Here is a 15877-nt window from a genome sequence, read left to right on the forward strand (position 1 = left end):
TCTACTGGGACTATATAGTATAAGCCTTACTACTGCTCCCCGTACTTAAAGTATAGGTTAGAAGGTTCTTTAAAGGCCTACTAGTCTTTATATTTTGACAGTTAGAAGATAAATAAAATAATTATAGACTATAGGGTATATTCTAAGGATATATTCTAGAGTCGAAAAATAAAAGAATAATAGTATTAAATAGTATAGAATATATATAGAGTATATACTCCAAAGTAGATAATAGTATATTTAATATTATTATAGAATTATATATTATATATTAAAACTGTATTAATATTCAGAGTACCTTTAATCTAGACTATAAACTGTCTATATTTCTATTTTATATCGTAATATCATTATTCCACTATTCTTTTTATTATAGTATATATACTAAGTATATATATCGTATAAGCCCTCTTTCACGTAAAAGACTTTATTTCTTTAACGCTATAGTATAGTATATTTAAACTATATATACTATTAAGATATACTGTATACAATTAGTACCTGGCTAAAGTCACGCTTTTGCGGAGCCTATGCAGGCCGTCGCGTATGCAGTCAGGTTCCTCTATTCCTGTGCCTGAGCCGTCTCGCAAGTCCGGGACCTGAAAAGTCGGTCATCCCTTTTTACCCCCCGTCGAAGTACTCGGGTCCAGAGTCCGGGCACCACCCGGTCCATCACGATCCCTGCACTAGTTCATAAGAATAGTGGCTTAGTGGCTTTATGGGATTGGAGCTGAAATGGCTTCTTTTTCTAGCCGAATCTGGTTCAGATCTGCCTTGGCGTCACATCCGCCAGTCTGGTTGTCTAATCTCATAGTCGAACTCGCAAGCAATGCACTTCACAATGCTCCCTTCCACGGCCGCCTTGGCTGTCCAGTTTCTGGCATGCGTGCAGCTCTCCCAGGCCGCGTCGAGTGGTAGTGGTAAGCTAACCCTCCGCACTGACCCTGGCGAATCCAGATCCGCATATAGCGAACCTATTGCTAATGGAAACAGAATCGCAAGATGCCCTCCTGCAATCTCAAAATGTCCTGATGGCACAATCTAACGAGACGGAGGGACTGTTGCCCCTTTGCCGGGATGTCGTCTTCCCGGTCAAGGCCGTCAAGTCGATCGAGGGCGAATTCTCCCTAGAAAACTACGACCTCAACGTGCTCTTCGGCTGGGCATCTAGGGAGGTTCTCCGCGACGGCGAGTACGAGATCTCGGCACGCCTATGCGAGCCCGCGTCGGGCATCGAGCGCAAGGAGATGCTGCAGCTCCTGATCCACGGCGCGACCTTTAATAAGGTCATGTGGGATTTTCCCTATAAGCCAGAGACGTACAGCTGGACCCGGTTTATGACGGCCGCGGGCTACACGACTCTGGCAATAGACCTTGTGGGTATGTAGAGCGCGCCTTCTTGTTCCCCTCTGCACGAGCAAAATTTGACTGGGTCCCCTTGACTTCCAGGGAACGGAAACAGCTCCAAGCCCGACGGCCTCTTCGAAGCTCAAACAGGGACCTTCATCCAAACAGTCCACCAGGTAATCGAAACCATTCGCGCCGATGAGACCGCCCTCGGCCGTACTTTCGACAAGATCGCCATCGTCGGCTTCTCCATCGGCGCTATCGTCGCCAACTCCATCGCCGACAGGTACCCTTCTGACGCAGACGCTATTGTCCTCCTCGGTATTACTTGGGACCTCGCATGGATCTATCCTGCCTTCCTTACTGGCATGCAAACCGCAGCAAATCTGGTCGACCCGGAGCGCTGGGGCGACCTCGACGGCTGGTACCAGACGCAGCCGACGCGGGCGACGCGGCGGCTGGCCTGCTTCGCGGGCGACTTTGAAGAGGGCGCCGTGCAAACTGACTTTGAGACGCGTGATATCGACACCTTTGGTACGGCTGTTACCTTTACGTATCATCTTGTTACGGCTCCTCAGTATGTGGGTCCAGTGTTCCTAGGGCTCGGGAAGGACGATTCGACTTTCTGCCCGCGGACTTGTGGGATCGAACCGTACAAGGTCTATACTCAGTTCCCTAAGGCGAAGGAGCATATGGTCAAGGTGTATCCGAACACGGGGCATGCGCTGATGTATCATCGTGTTGCTCCTGTCTTGTTCGCAGACTGCAGGGAATTTTTGGACGCGTTTTGAGGGCTGCGGCCTAGGAAAGTGACTGACTGATAGCCTGGGTTATGCTTTCATCTAGCCCTGCGTGACTCGTGAGGCCTACTGGTTCTCGTCAGCAAGTGCCGAGCCGTACTGCTGCCTTCTGTCTATGGAAACGGATGAGAATTGAGCTTGCGTATAGAGTAGCTATAAATCAGTCATCCTGTTTCTCGTTGCTTTGGGCAAGTTGCAACGCGGTGGCACCCCTTCTTGAGTACTTCCAATGGTGACAGCGCTTTGACGATGCTACTATGCGTCTGTCATTCCTCCTCTTATTTACTTCCATGGATTTTATATAATACGCCTGTATTTGTCAAGTTGACGGCTCTGACGCCCTAGTATGCATTAAAGTCCTATCCTAATATATTCGAAACAAAACCTATATTTAGCTACAGTGGGTGAGCAATAACTTCGGTATATTTCAAAGATCCAGTGATTCGTTACTTTTGCAACATAATATGGTTTTTGCCCTAAGAGAAAAGTGTTACCTAAAAGGTTCGAAGCATTCTACTTTGGGTTATCCCGAACTTTTGCTCACTCACTGTACCTCCTAATTACTAAGATATAGAATCCAGAATAGCTGCCCTCCTAAGCAGCTTAGCTTCTACTATCGCTGCAGAAAAGACAGACGCACGCTCCGTCTTATCAGTGAAAGCCGTCAGAGAAACTCAGATTATCCAGCCGAACTATCAACAGGCCCCCGGTGAAATTGTTTCACCTCACTAGAATGCGCGTCCGCATCGGTCGCCTCTCATCAAACAGTGCCGTGGCATCCGTTGGCAGCGTATCTTTGACGGCACTTACCCGATATCGGACTCCTGCCACGGCTCTTTGAGATGCGCCACTGTCGACCGCATATAAACGCAGGTACGAACCTGAGGTCTCGACGATGCGCACAGCGTGTTGCGCTTAGTTGCCATTATAGTATATTTACTATAATTTATAAGCTATAGCTTCTTAACCGAAACAGCAGCGATAGGAGCGTTTTCTTCTGAGAGTCCCCATCGATTGATTCAAGTTAATTTGAGTAAGGTCTTAGTTCTAAACTCGACTCGGATGATGTCTTTCTGCTCGCCTTGCCTTGCCGGCTGCATCTTTGACTCACTGTCAGATTTTGCATATTCTTAGTTATCACAAAGGCCTTGAACTGAGTGCTCTGAGCTCAGTAGCCCAAATTACCATAGTTGGGAAGAGAGGTCTGGAAGCTCCTTGCTGGGATCCGTGCGGTGGCAGTACGTTGTACGCGGGTCTAGGACTCGGGTCCCACAGGCCTCACATGCCGGTTCCTCCCCTAGATAGTGGGACTAGGACGTATTACTCAGAGCTCGGATTCGGTCTAGACAACGTCGACGTTTCTCGTGGTTACTGGGTAGATCGCCGCAGGAACAACTGTAATTACATGTAAGCTGTTGAAGAACCCCCCACCGCATCCCATCACATCACGTAACATCATATCACCCCACTCTCTGACTCCAGCTGTCACTTTCCGGTCAATCAGCGGCCTGGATGTAGACATCAGCTCTCAGGCCGGCATGGACGTCGGCAAGTCCCGCTAGAAATTGGCTTGAGGAGATTATGGAGACAACGGTGACTGATCTGTGCGAAGGTCGCAGCGCCAGCGCCCACGTGCTGCTGTATAATGGCAGCGGGAGCGGCAAGACTAAGACGGCCGTGGCCTACCCCGGGGTTCGGCGTTTAACTCGACAAGGCCATCGGACTTGGCGATAAGGCAGGGCCTAGGATCGGCAGGAATCTGCCAGCGGGAGCGGCAAGACTAAGACGGGCCGTGGCCTACCCCGGGGTTCGGCGTTTAACTCGACAAGGCCATCGGACTCGGCGACAAGGCAGGGCCTAGAATCGGCAGGAGTCTGCTGACTATTTCTCTTGCATGCAGATTTCCCCTGGCCTAGTGGCTTGACTCTCGGGATGCTTTATGATTGGCTGGGGTTGATCCCTGTTGGTTTGTTTAACGTATCGGTCCGTAAAGAACATAACCCTGACATCGTCGTCGGCGTTACTCGTGAAGTCGGTAAAATCCACCCCGAGGGAGGTCTGTGCGACACAACCGGCAAGATGCCCGAAATCCTACGGATATCCACCTTCCGTGCCTGACCGCGTAATTGTCGCATGGGCACAGGACCACAACGGGACCCCTAGGGGATCCATGCCTGACTAAGGGCTTCGTGTCGCATGGGCACAGGACCACGACGTGGTCTCAGGGAATCCATGCCTGACTAAGGGCTTCGGACTATGGCATGGGCACAGACCATGCCTGGCAGACCATGTCTGACTAAGGCCCCGTTCGCGAAAGCTCATGTCAGATGCCACAGCCACCTTATCGGGGTGTGATAAACCATATTGTGTCAGACGTGTAGAGTACCTCGGTCCTATATATCCACCCTTATTTCCCCTGCTTTTTCCGTATAGTTAGACATCCCTATAAAGTATTATAAACTTCACTTAGATGAATATATATATAATTCCGCGTACCTTATTTATATTCTAACAGTTATAAGCCTGGCGTTCTAATAAACGAAGCTATTCCGATCGATCCTATAGCTTCTAGACTATTAAATCAGCCTTAAGTCTATAGCGGGTAGTTTAGTATTATTAGTAATATCTGCCTACTTTAGTTTTATTTAATTATTTTATTGTTTTTATTATATAACTATTTAAAGCGTTTAGTATAGTTAATTAACCTTTTCGTTTATTCTATTCTACTACTTTTTATTAGTATAACGATAGCTTCCACGGTAATACTACCTATTATAGGCCTCGTAACGCTTACCGCTCCGAAAGACTAAAGGCCTTGGATTAAAGCCGTGATAACTATCGCGCACTCCTACGACCTCGCCGACCTTATTAATCCCGATCTTAAAAAGGCTAAACGGCCTAAGCGCCGTATTCGAACCGATCCAGTAAAACCTCCTACTATAGCCAAAGAATATAACGCCTCTAATTAGGATATACTATTTAAGATTTAGTAGGTGAAAGAGGATCGGTATAAGGCTAAAAAGAGGGGGATTTAAGCACTCCACGACTATATCACGAAGACGGTTAGCCCTGTTTTAAAGGATTAGTACGCCGGTAAAAAGGAAGTTAAGGATATCCTATATACTCTTAAAATATATCTTAAGCTAATAAACGCCGCCCAGAAGTTATTAATTAAGCGATATTAGGAGGAATATATATAAAATATTAGGCGAATACCCTATAAGCGCTAGCTAGAGGACTTTATTAAGCTATACCGGGATACTAAGACGTATAAGGTTAATACCTATAATACTAAGGATAATTAGATTAACGGCTTCTTTAACGCTATTAGGAGCGTTATACCTAAACAGTCTAAGGCTAAATTTATATACCTTATAACGCTTAAGGAAAAGGACCTACCTTCGATATAGTCTATTATAGAGTAGTATACGATATAGCTTTATCGCCGCTACCCGTATCGACTCGATAAGAAGCCTACTGTATTATCCTTTTATACGGTAACCTTCCTAGGTAAGGATAAAGAAGGTAAGGATTAGCGGGCATAATCGGGATAATAGGGTAATTAATAATCCAATAAATAGTAAAAGAAAGAGTGGCTTTACGACTACCGTATTAAAAAGAGGAGTAAATATAACTATAAGCCTTTATAGAAGTGCCTAAACGTTAATAAGGCACGTAGGAAGAAGGGATATACACCTTTAAAAGAGATCTTAGAACGCGTCGACCGTATTATTAAGACCTAGGATAATAAACGTTAAAAGAGATTCCGGGAGAATATCGAGAAGGACGCTAAAAGCCTAAAAACAGGTGCTAAAAAGGACTCTTAGAAGTTATAGCTAAAAGAATCGTCGATAGAGGTATCTAATTTTATCGATAACCAGGATAAGGATTCCGATAAGGAATCCTATAGAATATACTCTCTTCTATAACTAAACGATAATATTAGTAGTAACCTCTTTAACCAGCTATTAATCGATTCCGGCACCTCTAGGTATATTACTAGCTAATAACACTTACTATAAGACTTTAAACCTGCTATAGAAGAGTATCGTTTTTAAACGGGTAGTGGAGAGACTAAGCCAGTTAAGGGTTATAGCAGGATATAATTAGAAGTAGACGACGAATATAGTAATCCCTTTATTTTAGTGCTAAATCGCGTTACTTTTATATAAGACTACCTAATAACCTTAATCGCGACTAGAAGATTAAAGGAATAGAGTATCGTTTTTAATTCCGGCCTCGAAGTGCTAAAAGTTAGAAAGGGCTTATTAGCCCTACCTATAAATAACGTTAACGATTAATACGCTCTTATTCTAACGGATCGTTAATAGCACCTACTAAGCAGCTTCTTTAATAGCTCTATAACGCCTACTATAAGCGTGGTAGACGCTTATTTATAGTATAAGAGGCTAGGGCACGTAGGCATTACTGCCCTCGATGAAATTAGAGATACCCTTGTTAGAGGCGTTATTAAAGGAAAAGGTCCTCTTATAGTAGATTATAAGGCCTATACCCTTAGTAAGGTAAAGAAGGTTATCTTAAGAAGGTCACCTAACCACTAAACGACGAGGCCGTGGTATAGGGTGGAGGTTAACCTCTTTAGCCTTAACAAGGCCTATAACGGTATATAGGTCATAATGCTTTTATACGATCCCTGTACTCGTTAAGCTATTATACGGTTCCTGCGTGACTATAAATCAGCCTTACCCACGTTAGTGAATTTTAAGTTCTTCCTAGCAGCTGCTGTTCAGCAACTCCACGTCCGACCGGTCCTGCACTCCTTGTCGAATGCGTTAAAGTCACCGCAAAAGACGACCACTGGGATGCCGCCAAAGTTCTTGTTGGACTCATAGAGCCTGCAGAGCTGTTCATTGACGGCGTAGAGCGTTCGCGCGCCTAGCATACTAACCTCGTCTACGATAATAGCAGACTTCTAAAATATGAGTTCTAATCGTGATTGTTAAGTCTCGCTCCTGTCGCCATGTTCTCCTGAGGCTAATAGCTGTTGCTGTTTCTGTCGGTGTCCGCCGTGAATGTCATGCCCGAGCGATGTACCTTCGATCATGTCCGCACTTCGCTTGAGCCCAGGGCCGCGTCCATGCCTAAGAACGGTGGTCTCTGGCATTTGCATGGCAGCAAGATTCTTGCGAGCCAACATGGGTTTGACTCCTTCTGGCTGCCCAGAATCATACCAGGCTTTGCTCGACGTGTTTATGCTGATGTCGACAGGGTTTTCCTTGGCGGTTGAACTCTCGACCGACGCGTAGACACTACTGTCGATCCCTTGCCAAGAATCTGGGAAGGACAATAGATGTTGGTTGACGATGGCGCTGTCGTCAGATTGAACGACTTCAAGTGTCGTCCGGCTGCTGCGCTTGGATAAGGCGAGCCTGCACGTGCCCGACCCCACACTTAGTGGTCTTCCGAGCTCTAGCCCTCCGTGAGCCAGATGAACAAGCGCACCTCCCTCCTCTGCTCGAGCCAACTGCATCGACCAGCCGGGACCGGCCGTTTCTGACCCAAGATGACAATCTTCGGCTGCCCGCAGAGCCTCTTGGTAGATGGGGGTTGTCTTCCAAGTGATAGACATCGTGTAAATGATGTCCGTCCCTCTTTACAACGATGGTTCTCCCGCAGGCGGAGAAAAGAAGCGTCTCGACGCTTAAAAGAGGCGGACATGGAGTCGATATGGCACCAGATGGGTTAGCCGTAGTGGGCTTAAAATTCCAGAGTCGTACGATCTGAGGTCCCCCAAAGGTCGTGGTGAGGAATGGAAGAGATGGGTGGAAGCTGCAATGTCTCAACTGGACCATTGTCCCTGGGGAGCCAAACTGCCCGAGCAGAGTGTAACGCTGTCGGAGGTCATCCTTTCTGAGCACTGAGAGGCCGAACATGATTGGGTCATCAGAGGGCACCGTGGTGAGACACTTCAACTCCTGTCGCAGGATATCACGTCCGTCGTCACTGATCTGGTAGCTATGGGTGAACGCCAACCTTGGGTCCGTCCGAGGAGTTGGTGCGGGCAGGTGCCAGGATTGTTGTACTCGAGTGTCGTCCGTCACTGCGGCGCTGCTCTCTGAATCCAAGAAATATGCCCTACCAAGGACAACGAATGTGGCCCCGATGGCCATAGGGAGTGATATCATGGCTAGCGGTTTGGAGCTCAGGCTTGAATCGTTGGGGCTGAAAGGTCCCAGAGGGTAGATGTCGACAACGGCAGTCTTCTGCAAGAACTGGGATTCGAAGTATTTCGAGATATCGCCCCAGATTTCGAAAGGCTTCGCCTCGAGAGTTTTCCCCCAATGCGAGTTGAGTAATTTGAGGTCGGCATGGAGACAGCTCATTGTCGTTGAAGCATCCCGGAACTGTCGTGGCAGGACTTGACTCACGGGCTCGACCGCAGCGCACCAATCCTCAAGTGCGTCGAGATGCCGAATGTCCCTGGCGACCGTGTAATATAATTCGATCCAGGTCATGATACCAAACTTATTGAAGGCGAATTTGGACAGCAGCGTAGCAAGCTCAACGTACGACTCCAAGAAATGGGAGTAACGAGAAGGTGATGTCTGCTTCACCGATATAACGCTCTCGTTGAGATGGATCGGCCACGAGATTGCTGCATAGGCCGCGAATGGTACGCAGTCTTGGATCTTTTTCATGTCCCACTCCGAATCGCATTGTCGCCAGATAAAGGGGCGCTGGGAAGCCTTGTGGAAAGGTAAGTGATGCAGTCCATGGCGATCTGCTTGTGGCATTCGGCTGACCGGGCCAGGAACTGGGCGACGTCTGGATCCTGACACTTGGTATTCTTGGAATCCAGTCCGTTCCAAAAGAAGTCCAATACAGACTGGTGAACAAACCCGTATCCGGGGCTGCGCTTCTCGACAAGGCTTCCGCAGCGGATGAGAATCGCAGAATGGAACCATTCCAATTCCGAGGACGTTGGCGACAGGCAATTCCGCCTGCCCGGTGAGTCTGATGGCCGGTTCCAGTGCAGAGTTACCTCCCAAAGCTCCCTAGCGTCCAAGTGACGATCGGGGTAAGTCAGGTACAGGAATACTCGCTTTGCGATGTCTCGCTCAATCGACGTCTTTCCGGAGATGAGCTTCAGGATGCGGATGTACACATCCACCAACTCTTCGTGCGGCGTAAGTTCCTTGTGTGCTTCTTCCCGGGCGGTAGCGTCCGGGAGCAGTCCCAGATAGTCCACCATCAGCTTTGCCCATGATATCATCCCGCTCGCGCGATCGCCTAGGTGCGAAACGGCCCAGGACATAGAGCAAGACGCCGGGAAGATATCCGGTCCCAGCTGGCCGAGGCGTATTTGCAGAAGGCGCTGCACGTCCCAGTCAACCTTCTTCCGAGTGAGATGGATATGCCGTAGCGAACTCTTCAGCTGGTTTTGGAGAACCCTGATGTTTGGCCGACTAAAGACAATCGCCTTTGCCTTTGTGCGATGAAGAACTGATGCCACCGATGTTGCCAGGCCCTCTGGGTTGTTGCTCTCGTCGAGAGCGTCCAAGATCAAGACCAGTCGTGGGAGCTGATTCGCGACCAATTGGAAGAGGCCGACGAGCTCTGCCTCGAGGGCGTAAGTTTGTCGTGACAGCTTCACAGCAAACGAAAAAGCATTCAAAACATCCGGGTTATCTCGGCATTTGTCCAGGATGCGACAGAGCATGAGGCTCTAGGCCGTTCGCGGGTTTCTCGTCGCCTCGTGCCGATAGAGGAAGAAGTAAGATAGCGGGATTGCTGGCTCTTCATCAGCAGTCATGTCGAGATGTTCCAACGACTTCAGAATCGAAGACGCGAGCATCGTTTTGCCCGTTCCAGGATTCCCCGGTACACTCATGTCAGTCGCCGGGATGGAGCACACCTTGATTCTTGAACATTGGCAACCCTCAGCGTTACTAACCCTTGACCCAGAGAATATTTTCAAAACCGTCCCCATCTGAGGCAACGCTGTGGGCTATCCAGGACATGAATTGCGCACCGTTGAGTATCCATTGCGCTGTGCCCTCTATCCGGTCCCTGTCGCATTTATCAAGGGCGTCGTTGATGTGCTGGTCATCCGGCGGGTTTAACCATCGTTTGATGCGAATCTCGTCCGCTCTCTCTCTGGCCGTCCAAAGTTGGGACAACTCATGATATCTTTTATCCCATTCCACTTGGCGTTGTTCGGCCTTCTTGACCGCCTCAACCTGCTGCTCGTGTGTCCGCAGTAGCAGCTTTGTCTGGATCAAGGCCTGCTCCACAGCGAGGATACCGTAGTGGTATTTGATCTTATCAAGGAAGTGTGCATATTGGGGTTCGAATGGTCGAAAAGTGACGTCCGCAACGACAAAGATGGCTCGTTTCAGCTCTAATCAGGAACATCCTACGCATCAGCCCAATGACCTGGAGTCGTTTACACATAGCTGCACCGCCAGTTAGGACTTCCTGCAGCTACTGCTGAACAACGTGTGGGCGGCATCCCAAAGAGTGCACTCATAGATGGTCTCGCGGCAATCACTGTGGTGGTGACCTTCTTTGGCACATAGGACGCCCTCTTGAGGCAAAGAACCAGGCAACCGTGTTACCTTTAGGCGTCCCTGCCGCTTAACCGTCCACTGCCCGCGACCTAGATATCGTTTCATTCTTTGCCAATCCCCTCAGTACCTGAGCTTCGGCGCGTAGGTTGTTTATCTCGTCGTGCGTCTAACTCAAGTCGATCTTTCCATGGTATGATAGAGTTAAGTCTCGCGACGTCCCGGTTCCACGCGGCAGGTCGGCTTTCGACCAGCCGCTTGACCGTCCCACATCTTGCTCGTTTCTGCATGCGATCCTGATTCGGGCATTCGTCTGGTCGTTCACCACGGCAAGGTCGAAGGTGTCGTCAGCTGGGCTGCTCTTGCTCTGCTCTGGCGTCTTTTCCGCAAGCGCATCAATGGCGCCCGCCGCCGTGCTTGGCGATAGGTTGAGTGACAAGACTGAAGCTTGTGGGCATAATTTCGAATTAACACAAGAAAGCTGTTCAGAGCGTACTTACCTAATCAAACCATCCGCTCTGAATACGGGTAAGTCTGTCTCGTAACCGTGACGCAAGGAACGCGTCATACCTGCAAAACGTTTAGATTTGTTTTCGCTTGTCCTCTCGGCATAATTCCGAATTTGTTGTCATAGGAGATTGGTCTGGAAAACAACACGTGTAGATCACTAGAACGTCCATCTTCATCGAACTCAATCGACATACTGCCTCCTTTGCGTCAATGCCTCCCTCTGCAACTCATATCGATACTGGTTTCACCTTGAGCGCACCTTGAGCGCACCCACCAGCGCCATGGCAGCGCACGTTGACATGCACACCACCAGAGAATCTCTTCGCCTCATTGAGCAATCCGGTGTTGCGAAAGCCCGGCTCTCCTGGCTGGACTTGGTCCTAAAAGCCTTCCTCGCCGGAATCTTTATCTCCCTCGGGGGTGGCTGTACGTACTTCGTAAAACTCACGTGGTAGAAATACCAAAGGTGATGACAAAAACATTGAGTACCTTACCTTATGATGTGCACTACACAGTTACCCTCATCGTCATCGGCGGCGCTCCTGGCTTACGCGCCGACAACCCTGCCCTCGCAAGCCTCGTCGGAGGCCTGGTCTTCCCAATCGGTTTCGTCGTTATCATCCTCACTGGCATGGAGCTATGCACGTTGAATATCTTTGTCATGACTTATGCAACATTGCAGAGGAAAACAATACTGTGTGACCTAGCTATAAACTTGGTCGTCAGTTACGTCTGCAACATTTGTGGATGTTTATTTTACGCGGGGGTGTTGATCTACTGGGCTGATTTGCTCAGAACAAGCGACCAGCAAAGCTATGCTTCAGCACAAGCAGAAGCCAACGTGAACGTTGGTTGGGGCATAAACCTTGCGCGGGGTATAATGTGCAATTGGCTTATTGCCATTGCTTACATTTTCTCTACAGAAGGGAGGGATCTACTGTCCAAGGTGGTAGGTATTTGGATTGCAATGGCGACGTTTGTGAGTATGGGGTTTCAGCATAGCGTTGTGAACTACTTCATGATACCAACAGGCATGTTCTACGGGACAAATTTCGGCGTTGGCAAGTTCATTTGGGCGAGTTGCATACCAGTGACATTGGGAAATATTATTGGAGGAGCATTTTTCGGGGCAGTAATGTTTTGGATGATTTATGGAAAGCACGAGTTGAAGGAGAGGGAGGCGATGAGAGAAGCAGACGAGCAGCATAGCGCTTAGATTGTATTCGAGCTTTGGAGAAATTTTGACGAGTTAGCTTTGGATTACCCGGCGCAAAGTCTCCCTGACACGTAATGTCAAAGGGCCCTCCCAGAACTGCTGGAATTTATGTTATATTCGGATATCTAGCTTAAGGACTCCATAACTTCTCGAAGGGTACTTGAGGCCTGTCGTGCACGGACCACGGCAAAATCACGTGACGTGGGATTTGCGGGAATCAGAAAAGCTGCACCCATGGCAGCGGCACGCGGTTTCCAGAAGGCAGTTTCCCAGAACTACCTGTACACAAAACCCCACACGACAGTCATCAGATCAAGGGAGGTCATTCGCTTAACATGTCCCTTTGCTTTGGCGCTTTCTCGCATTACGACTATTCTTTTCCTTCCTGAAGTGCTGCATATCATCATGGAGCGTAGGACGTACGAGGGCCCTATGGAATGGGAATACCATGATGGCGGACCGTTGGATGCGACGAGCCCGTTTTCACAAGTCGCCAAAAGTCATGCTCCTTCGAATGGTAGGTTGATCTCCATGCAGTCAAAGTCTTTCCTGTTGTCCCTCCCTGTCCATCATACTCGTCATCGACAGTGTGCACCTCGCTGACTCTGGTGCTGAAATAGTGTTTAGTACCCCGAGCAAGTTCGGCTCCAGGCCAAATCCATTCGCCAACACTCCGTCAAGAACACTTCCCCATCCACCACAGACGTCGTCTTTCTCCCCGCGCATCCAGTCAGGCAACACAGCCCCTCCGTTTCGGAACCCGGCGTTTACAACACCGCGCAAGCCCTTTGACGAGAGCGTCTTCTCAGAGGCCGAGAGCAGCCCAGCTTTGACGGAGACGCCGGACCTGGGGAACGATACCCCGGAAGTGGATCGATTGAACGACATGCATTTGGGAACCATCACACCGTCCAGGGTGGACAAGAACCTGCGTTATGGAAAATCTGTTGCCCATCCGAAGCGGTACCAGTCCGGCAAAGGGGAAATTCCACGCGGAAGCCGCGACTATGCGGCGCTCCGGAAACGAAGGCGACACAACAATGACCGGGATGTAGGAAGTTTACGCTACCACTCTTCCCGGGACGACTCCGAGTCGGAATCGGACGGCGAAGACGTCGAAGGTGTGCCCCGGCCGAGTCAGCGTCGTTCCAGGAAGGAAGGTCGAGGCAAGGTGAAGGGATGGTTCGACACCGTCGTGGAGATGATCAACCACAATCCTAACATGCCCGACAACCTGTCCAAGTGGATCGCCCTTCTCGTCAACATGTTCGTCATTGCCGTCTTCGTCTACTTCGGGTGGTCCCTCGTGTCGACGGTGAGGAGCGACATTAACAACGCCAACGAAGCTGCACGGAGGGAAATCATCACCAGGGCTCTTGAATGCAACGACCAGTACATTCTCAACGAGTGCGCGAAGAAAGATCGGCCGGCGCTCAAAGCCATGTGCGATGAGTGGGACGAGTGCCGAATTCAGGATCCAGAATCCATCATGGTGGTCAAAAACACGGCCAAACAGGTGGCCGAGGTGATCAACGAATTTGCTGGCACAATGACAATGCACGCTTGGGTAAGGCGATGGCTTTTCTTTTATTTTTCTCTTTCTTTCCACGCGGTCTAGTACTTGAACCAGTACTTACGGGATTTTTTACAGGCATTCTTCTTTGGCCTGCTTCTGCTGTGCCTCGCCATGAATACTCTCACTGGTGGCGTATCCGCAGGAACGGGCATCAAGCCGACGAATCCCGTTCCGTCAAAATCGGTACCTGAAGCTGGAGCCCCACAGCCTTCTGGCTTCCCCGGAGACGTGTCGCAGGCCTACATGTGGGTGCCACTTCAGACCCCGCGGCGCCTGCAGCAGGTGGATTTCGACGACGACGACGCGACGGACACGGATGGGGCATCACCACAGCAGCGGAAGACCACCCTACCGGCTCCCCAGACCCCGTCGAGGAGACAGAGTCCTAACAAGGGCGATAGGGTGCGGAGTCCTATGAAATTGGGTCCCACGCCCAGGGGATTCTGAAAGCTTTACACAACTACACACCTTCCATTTTGTTTGTATGATGGCGAATGGGTTAGATGGGGCTAAGGGGCGGGAGTGTACACGTACGAGGGATTCAACGGGTCTCAGGCTTGGACATGGGGTTCGTGGGCAGCTATGATTGATCTGCCGCGAGCAGGCGGCGTGGATGGTGCCCCTCCACTTGGGAGCTTCCGAGGAGGTTGAATGGGAATGCTCATCGTCTCTCTGCTGGTCATGGACCCATATGAAAGGGGGTAGCTTCGTACACCCGTTGTACACTAAATACGTCATTAGATCCATGATAACTGGCACGTTCCTGTGCCGATTTCATTTTTCTATTCTGCTTCTTTGCTTTTTCAGACTATTATCAATCATTCAACCTGGGGCTTCAACAAGGTGCACCAAGTTGACAATTCCCAAACAATTGACATTCAATTCCGGATTAAATAATCCTGCAACCATTGGTGATGTCATCCAGCGTTAAATACACGTGATAAAGTCAAATGGATGACCACGGGGTTGTTGCGGAGAATCAGTAATACCTAACCGTACTCTGTTCGGATAAGGTACAGGGTTTAGAATCGCGATCGAGGCCGCGATGAGTGCTGGTCCTCCGCGACCCCCTGTCTGGTCCTCCGGGTCGACTCAAACTACTTTCGGATTGGATAATCCACTATATCTCCCCACCACCCCAAATTAGGTGGGGTTCCTAGTATTCTCGATATACCTCGATATAATCCACGAAACCATTTCCAGCTGCTAAGCAGTTAGTAATAGCAGCCGTTATAGCTATAATAATAATAGAATAGATATTATAGTTACGGTTAGGGTTAGCGATAGCTTTAATTTTAGGTATGGCTGGAGGCGCCTATACTAGTTTCGTAGATTATGTCGAGGTATATAGAGAATACTAGAAATCCTACCTAATTTCGGGTGGTGGAGATATAGTGGATTATCTATCCGAAAGTAGCTTAAGTCGACCCGGAGGACTAGACAGGGGGTCGCGGAGGACCAGCACTCGGCCGCGATCACTTCCTCTTCCGGGAGCAACCAATGAGAGAGAGTTGGTGATTCCTAAGGGGTTCGTCAAGTGCTCTAAAACACTTGGCTCTGCTGATTCCCCACATTTCTTTCGCGTTCTTTTACGTTGTACGGGTCCTCGATGTGACAATGGAATACTTGCGCTTATGTATTGATTTGTACTTGGTGCACGGCAGGGTCCAATTCCTACCTGACCTTCCCTTTACTCCTTCCCTACAGGTACAGAGAAGAACCATTCAATTCTCTACTCGTGAATCCACGATTTTATTCTCTTCCCATCTACCGTCTACCTATCCTCACCTTCCCTGTCCCCTTGTTTTCTCTTCTTCTTCTCAATACACGTGTAGAAGCTAGCACCGAAGAGCGGGGAGCTTGTCTTCTTGAGGCTCCACTCTTCGAAGTCCTGCGATAT

The 15877-nt window shown here is 49.2% G+C and overlaps 4 protein-coding genes across 4 annotated transcripts; 3 read left to right on the forward strand and 1 right to left on the reverse strand.

Annotated features, from left to right (window-relative positions):
• Positions 1-1031: 1031 nt before the first annotated feature.
• On the forward strand, positions 1032-2138 carry SODALDRAFT_271709 (hydrolase; the record flags this gene model as incomplete). Its single annotated transcript, XM_028607788.1, has 2 exons — positions 1032-1380; positions 1450-2138. 2 exons carry the CDS (start codon positions 1032-1034, stop codon positions 2136-2138), a joined length of 1038 nt encoding a protein of 345 aa, XP_028469412.1.
• Positions 2139-6894: 4756 nt separating this feature from the next.
• On the reverse strand, positions 6895-11468 carry SODALDRAFT_322705 (hypothetical protein; the record flags this gene model as incomplete). The annotated part of the gene is made up of 9 exons (XM_028609745.1): positions 6895-7011; positions 7057-7061; positions 7203-7719; positions 7886-8763; positions 8814-9797; positions 10063-10509; positions 10850-11116; positions 11172-11175; positions 11445-11468. 9 exons carry the CDS (start codon positions 11466-11468, stop codon positions 6895-6897), a joined length of 3243 nt encoding a protein of 1080 aa, XP_028469413.1.
• SODALDRAFT_331362 (Formate/nitrite transporter) lies at positions 11324-12488 on the forward strand. Its single transcript, XM_028611442.1, has 2 exons — positions 11324-11611; positions 11701-12488. Exons 1-2 carry the CDS (start codon positions 11467-11469, stop codon positions 12399-12401), a joined length of 846 nt encoding a protein of 281 aa, XP_028469414.1. The 5' UTR covers positions 11324-11466; the 3' UTR covers positions 12402-12488.
• Positions 12489-12677: 189 nt separating this feature from the next.
• Positions 12678-14865, forward strand: SODALDRAFT_331366 (hypothetical protein). The gene is made up of 3 exons (XM_028611443.1): positions 12678-12918; positions 13022-13968; positions 14053-14865. Exons 1-3 carry the CDS (start codon positions 12807-12809, stop codon positions 14422-14424), a joined length of 1431 nt encoding a protein of 476 aa, XP_028469415.1. The 5' UTR covers positions 12678-12806; the 3' UTR covers positions 14425-14865.
• Positions 14866-15877: the final 1012 nt, after the last annotated feature.

This window comes from Sodiomyces alkalinus, assembly GCF_003711515.1.
Source record: "Sodiomyces alkalinus F11 unplaced genomic scaffold SODALscaffold_2, whole genome shotgun sequence".
NCBI classification, from domain to species: Eukaryota; Fungi; Ascomycota; class Sordariomycetes; order Glomerellales; family Plectosphaerellaceae; genus Sodiomyces; species Sodiomyces alkalinus.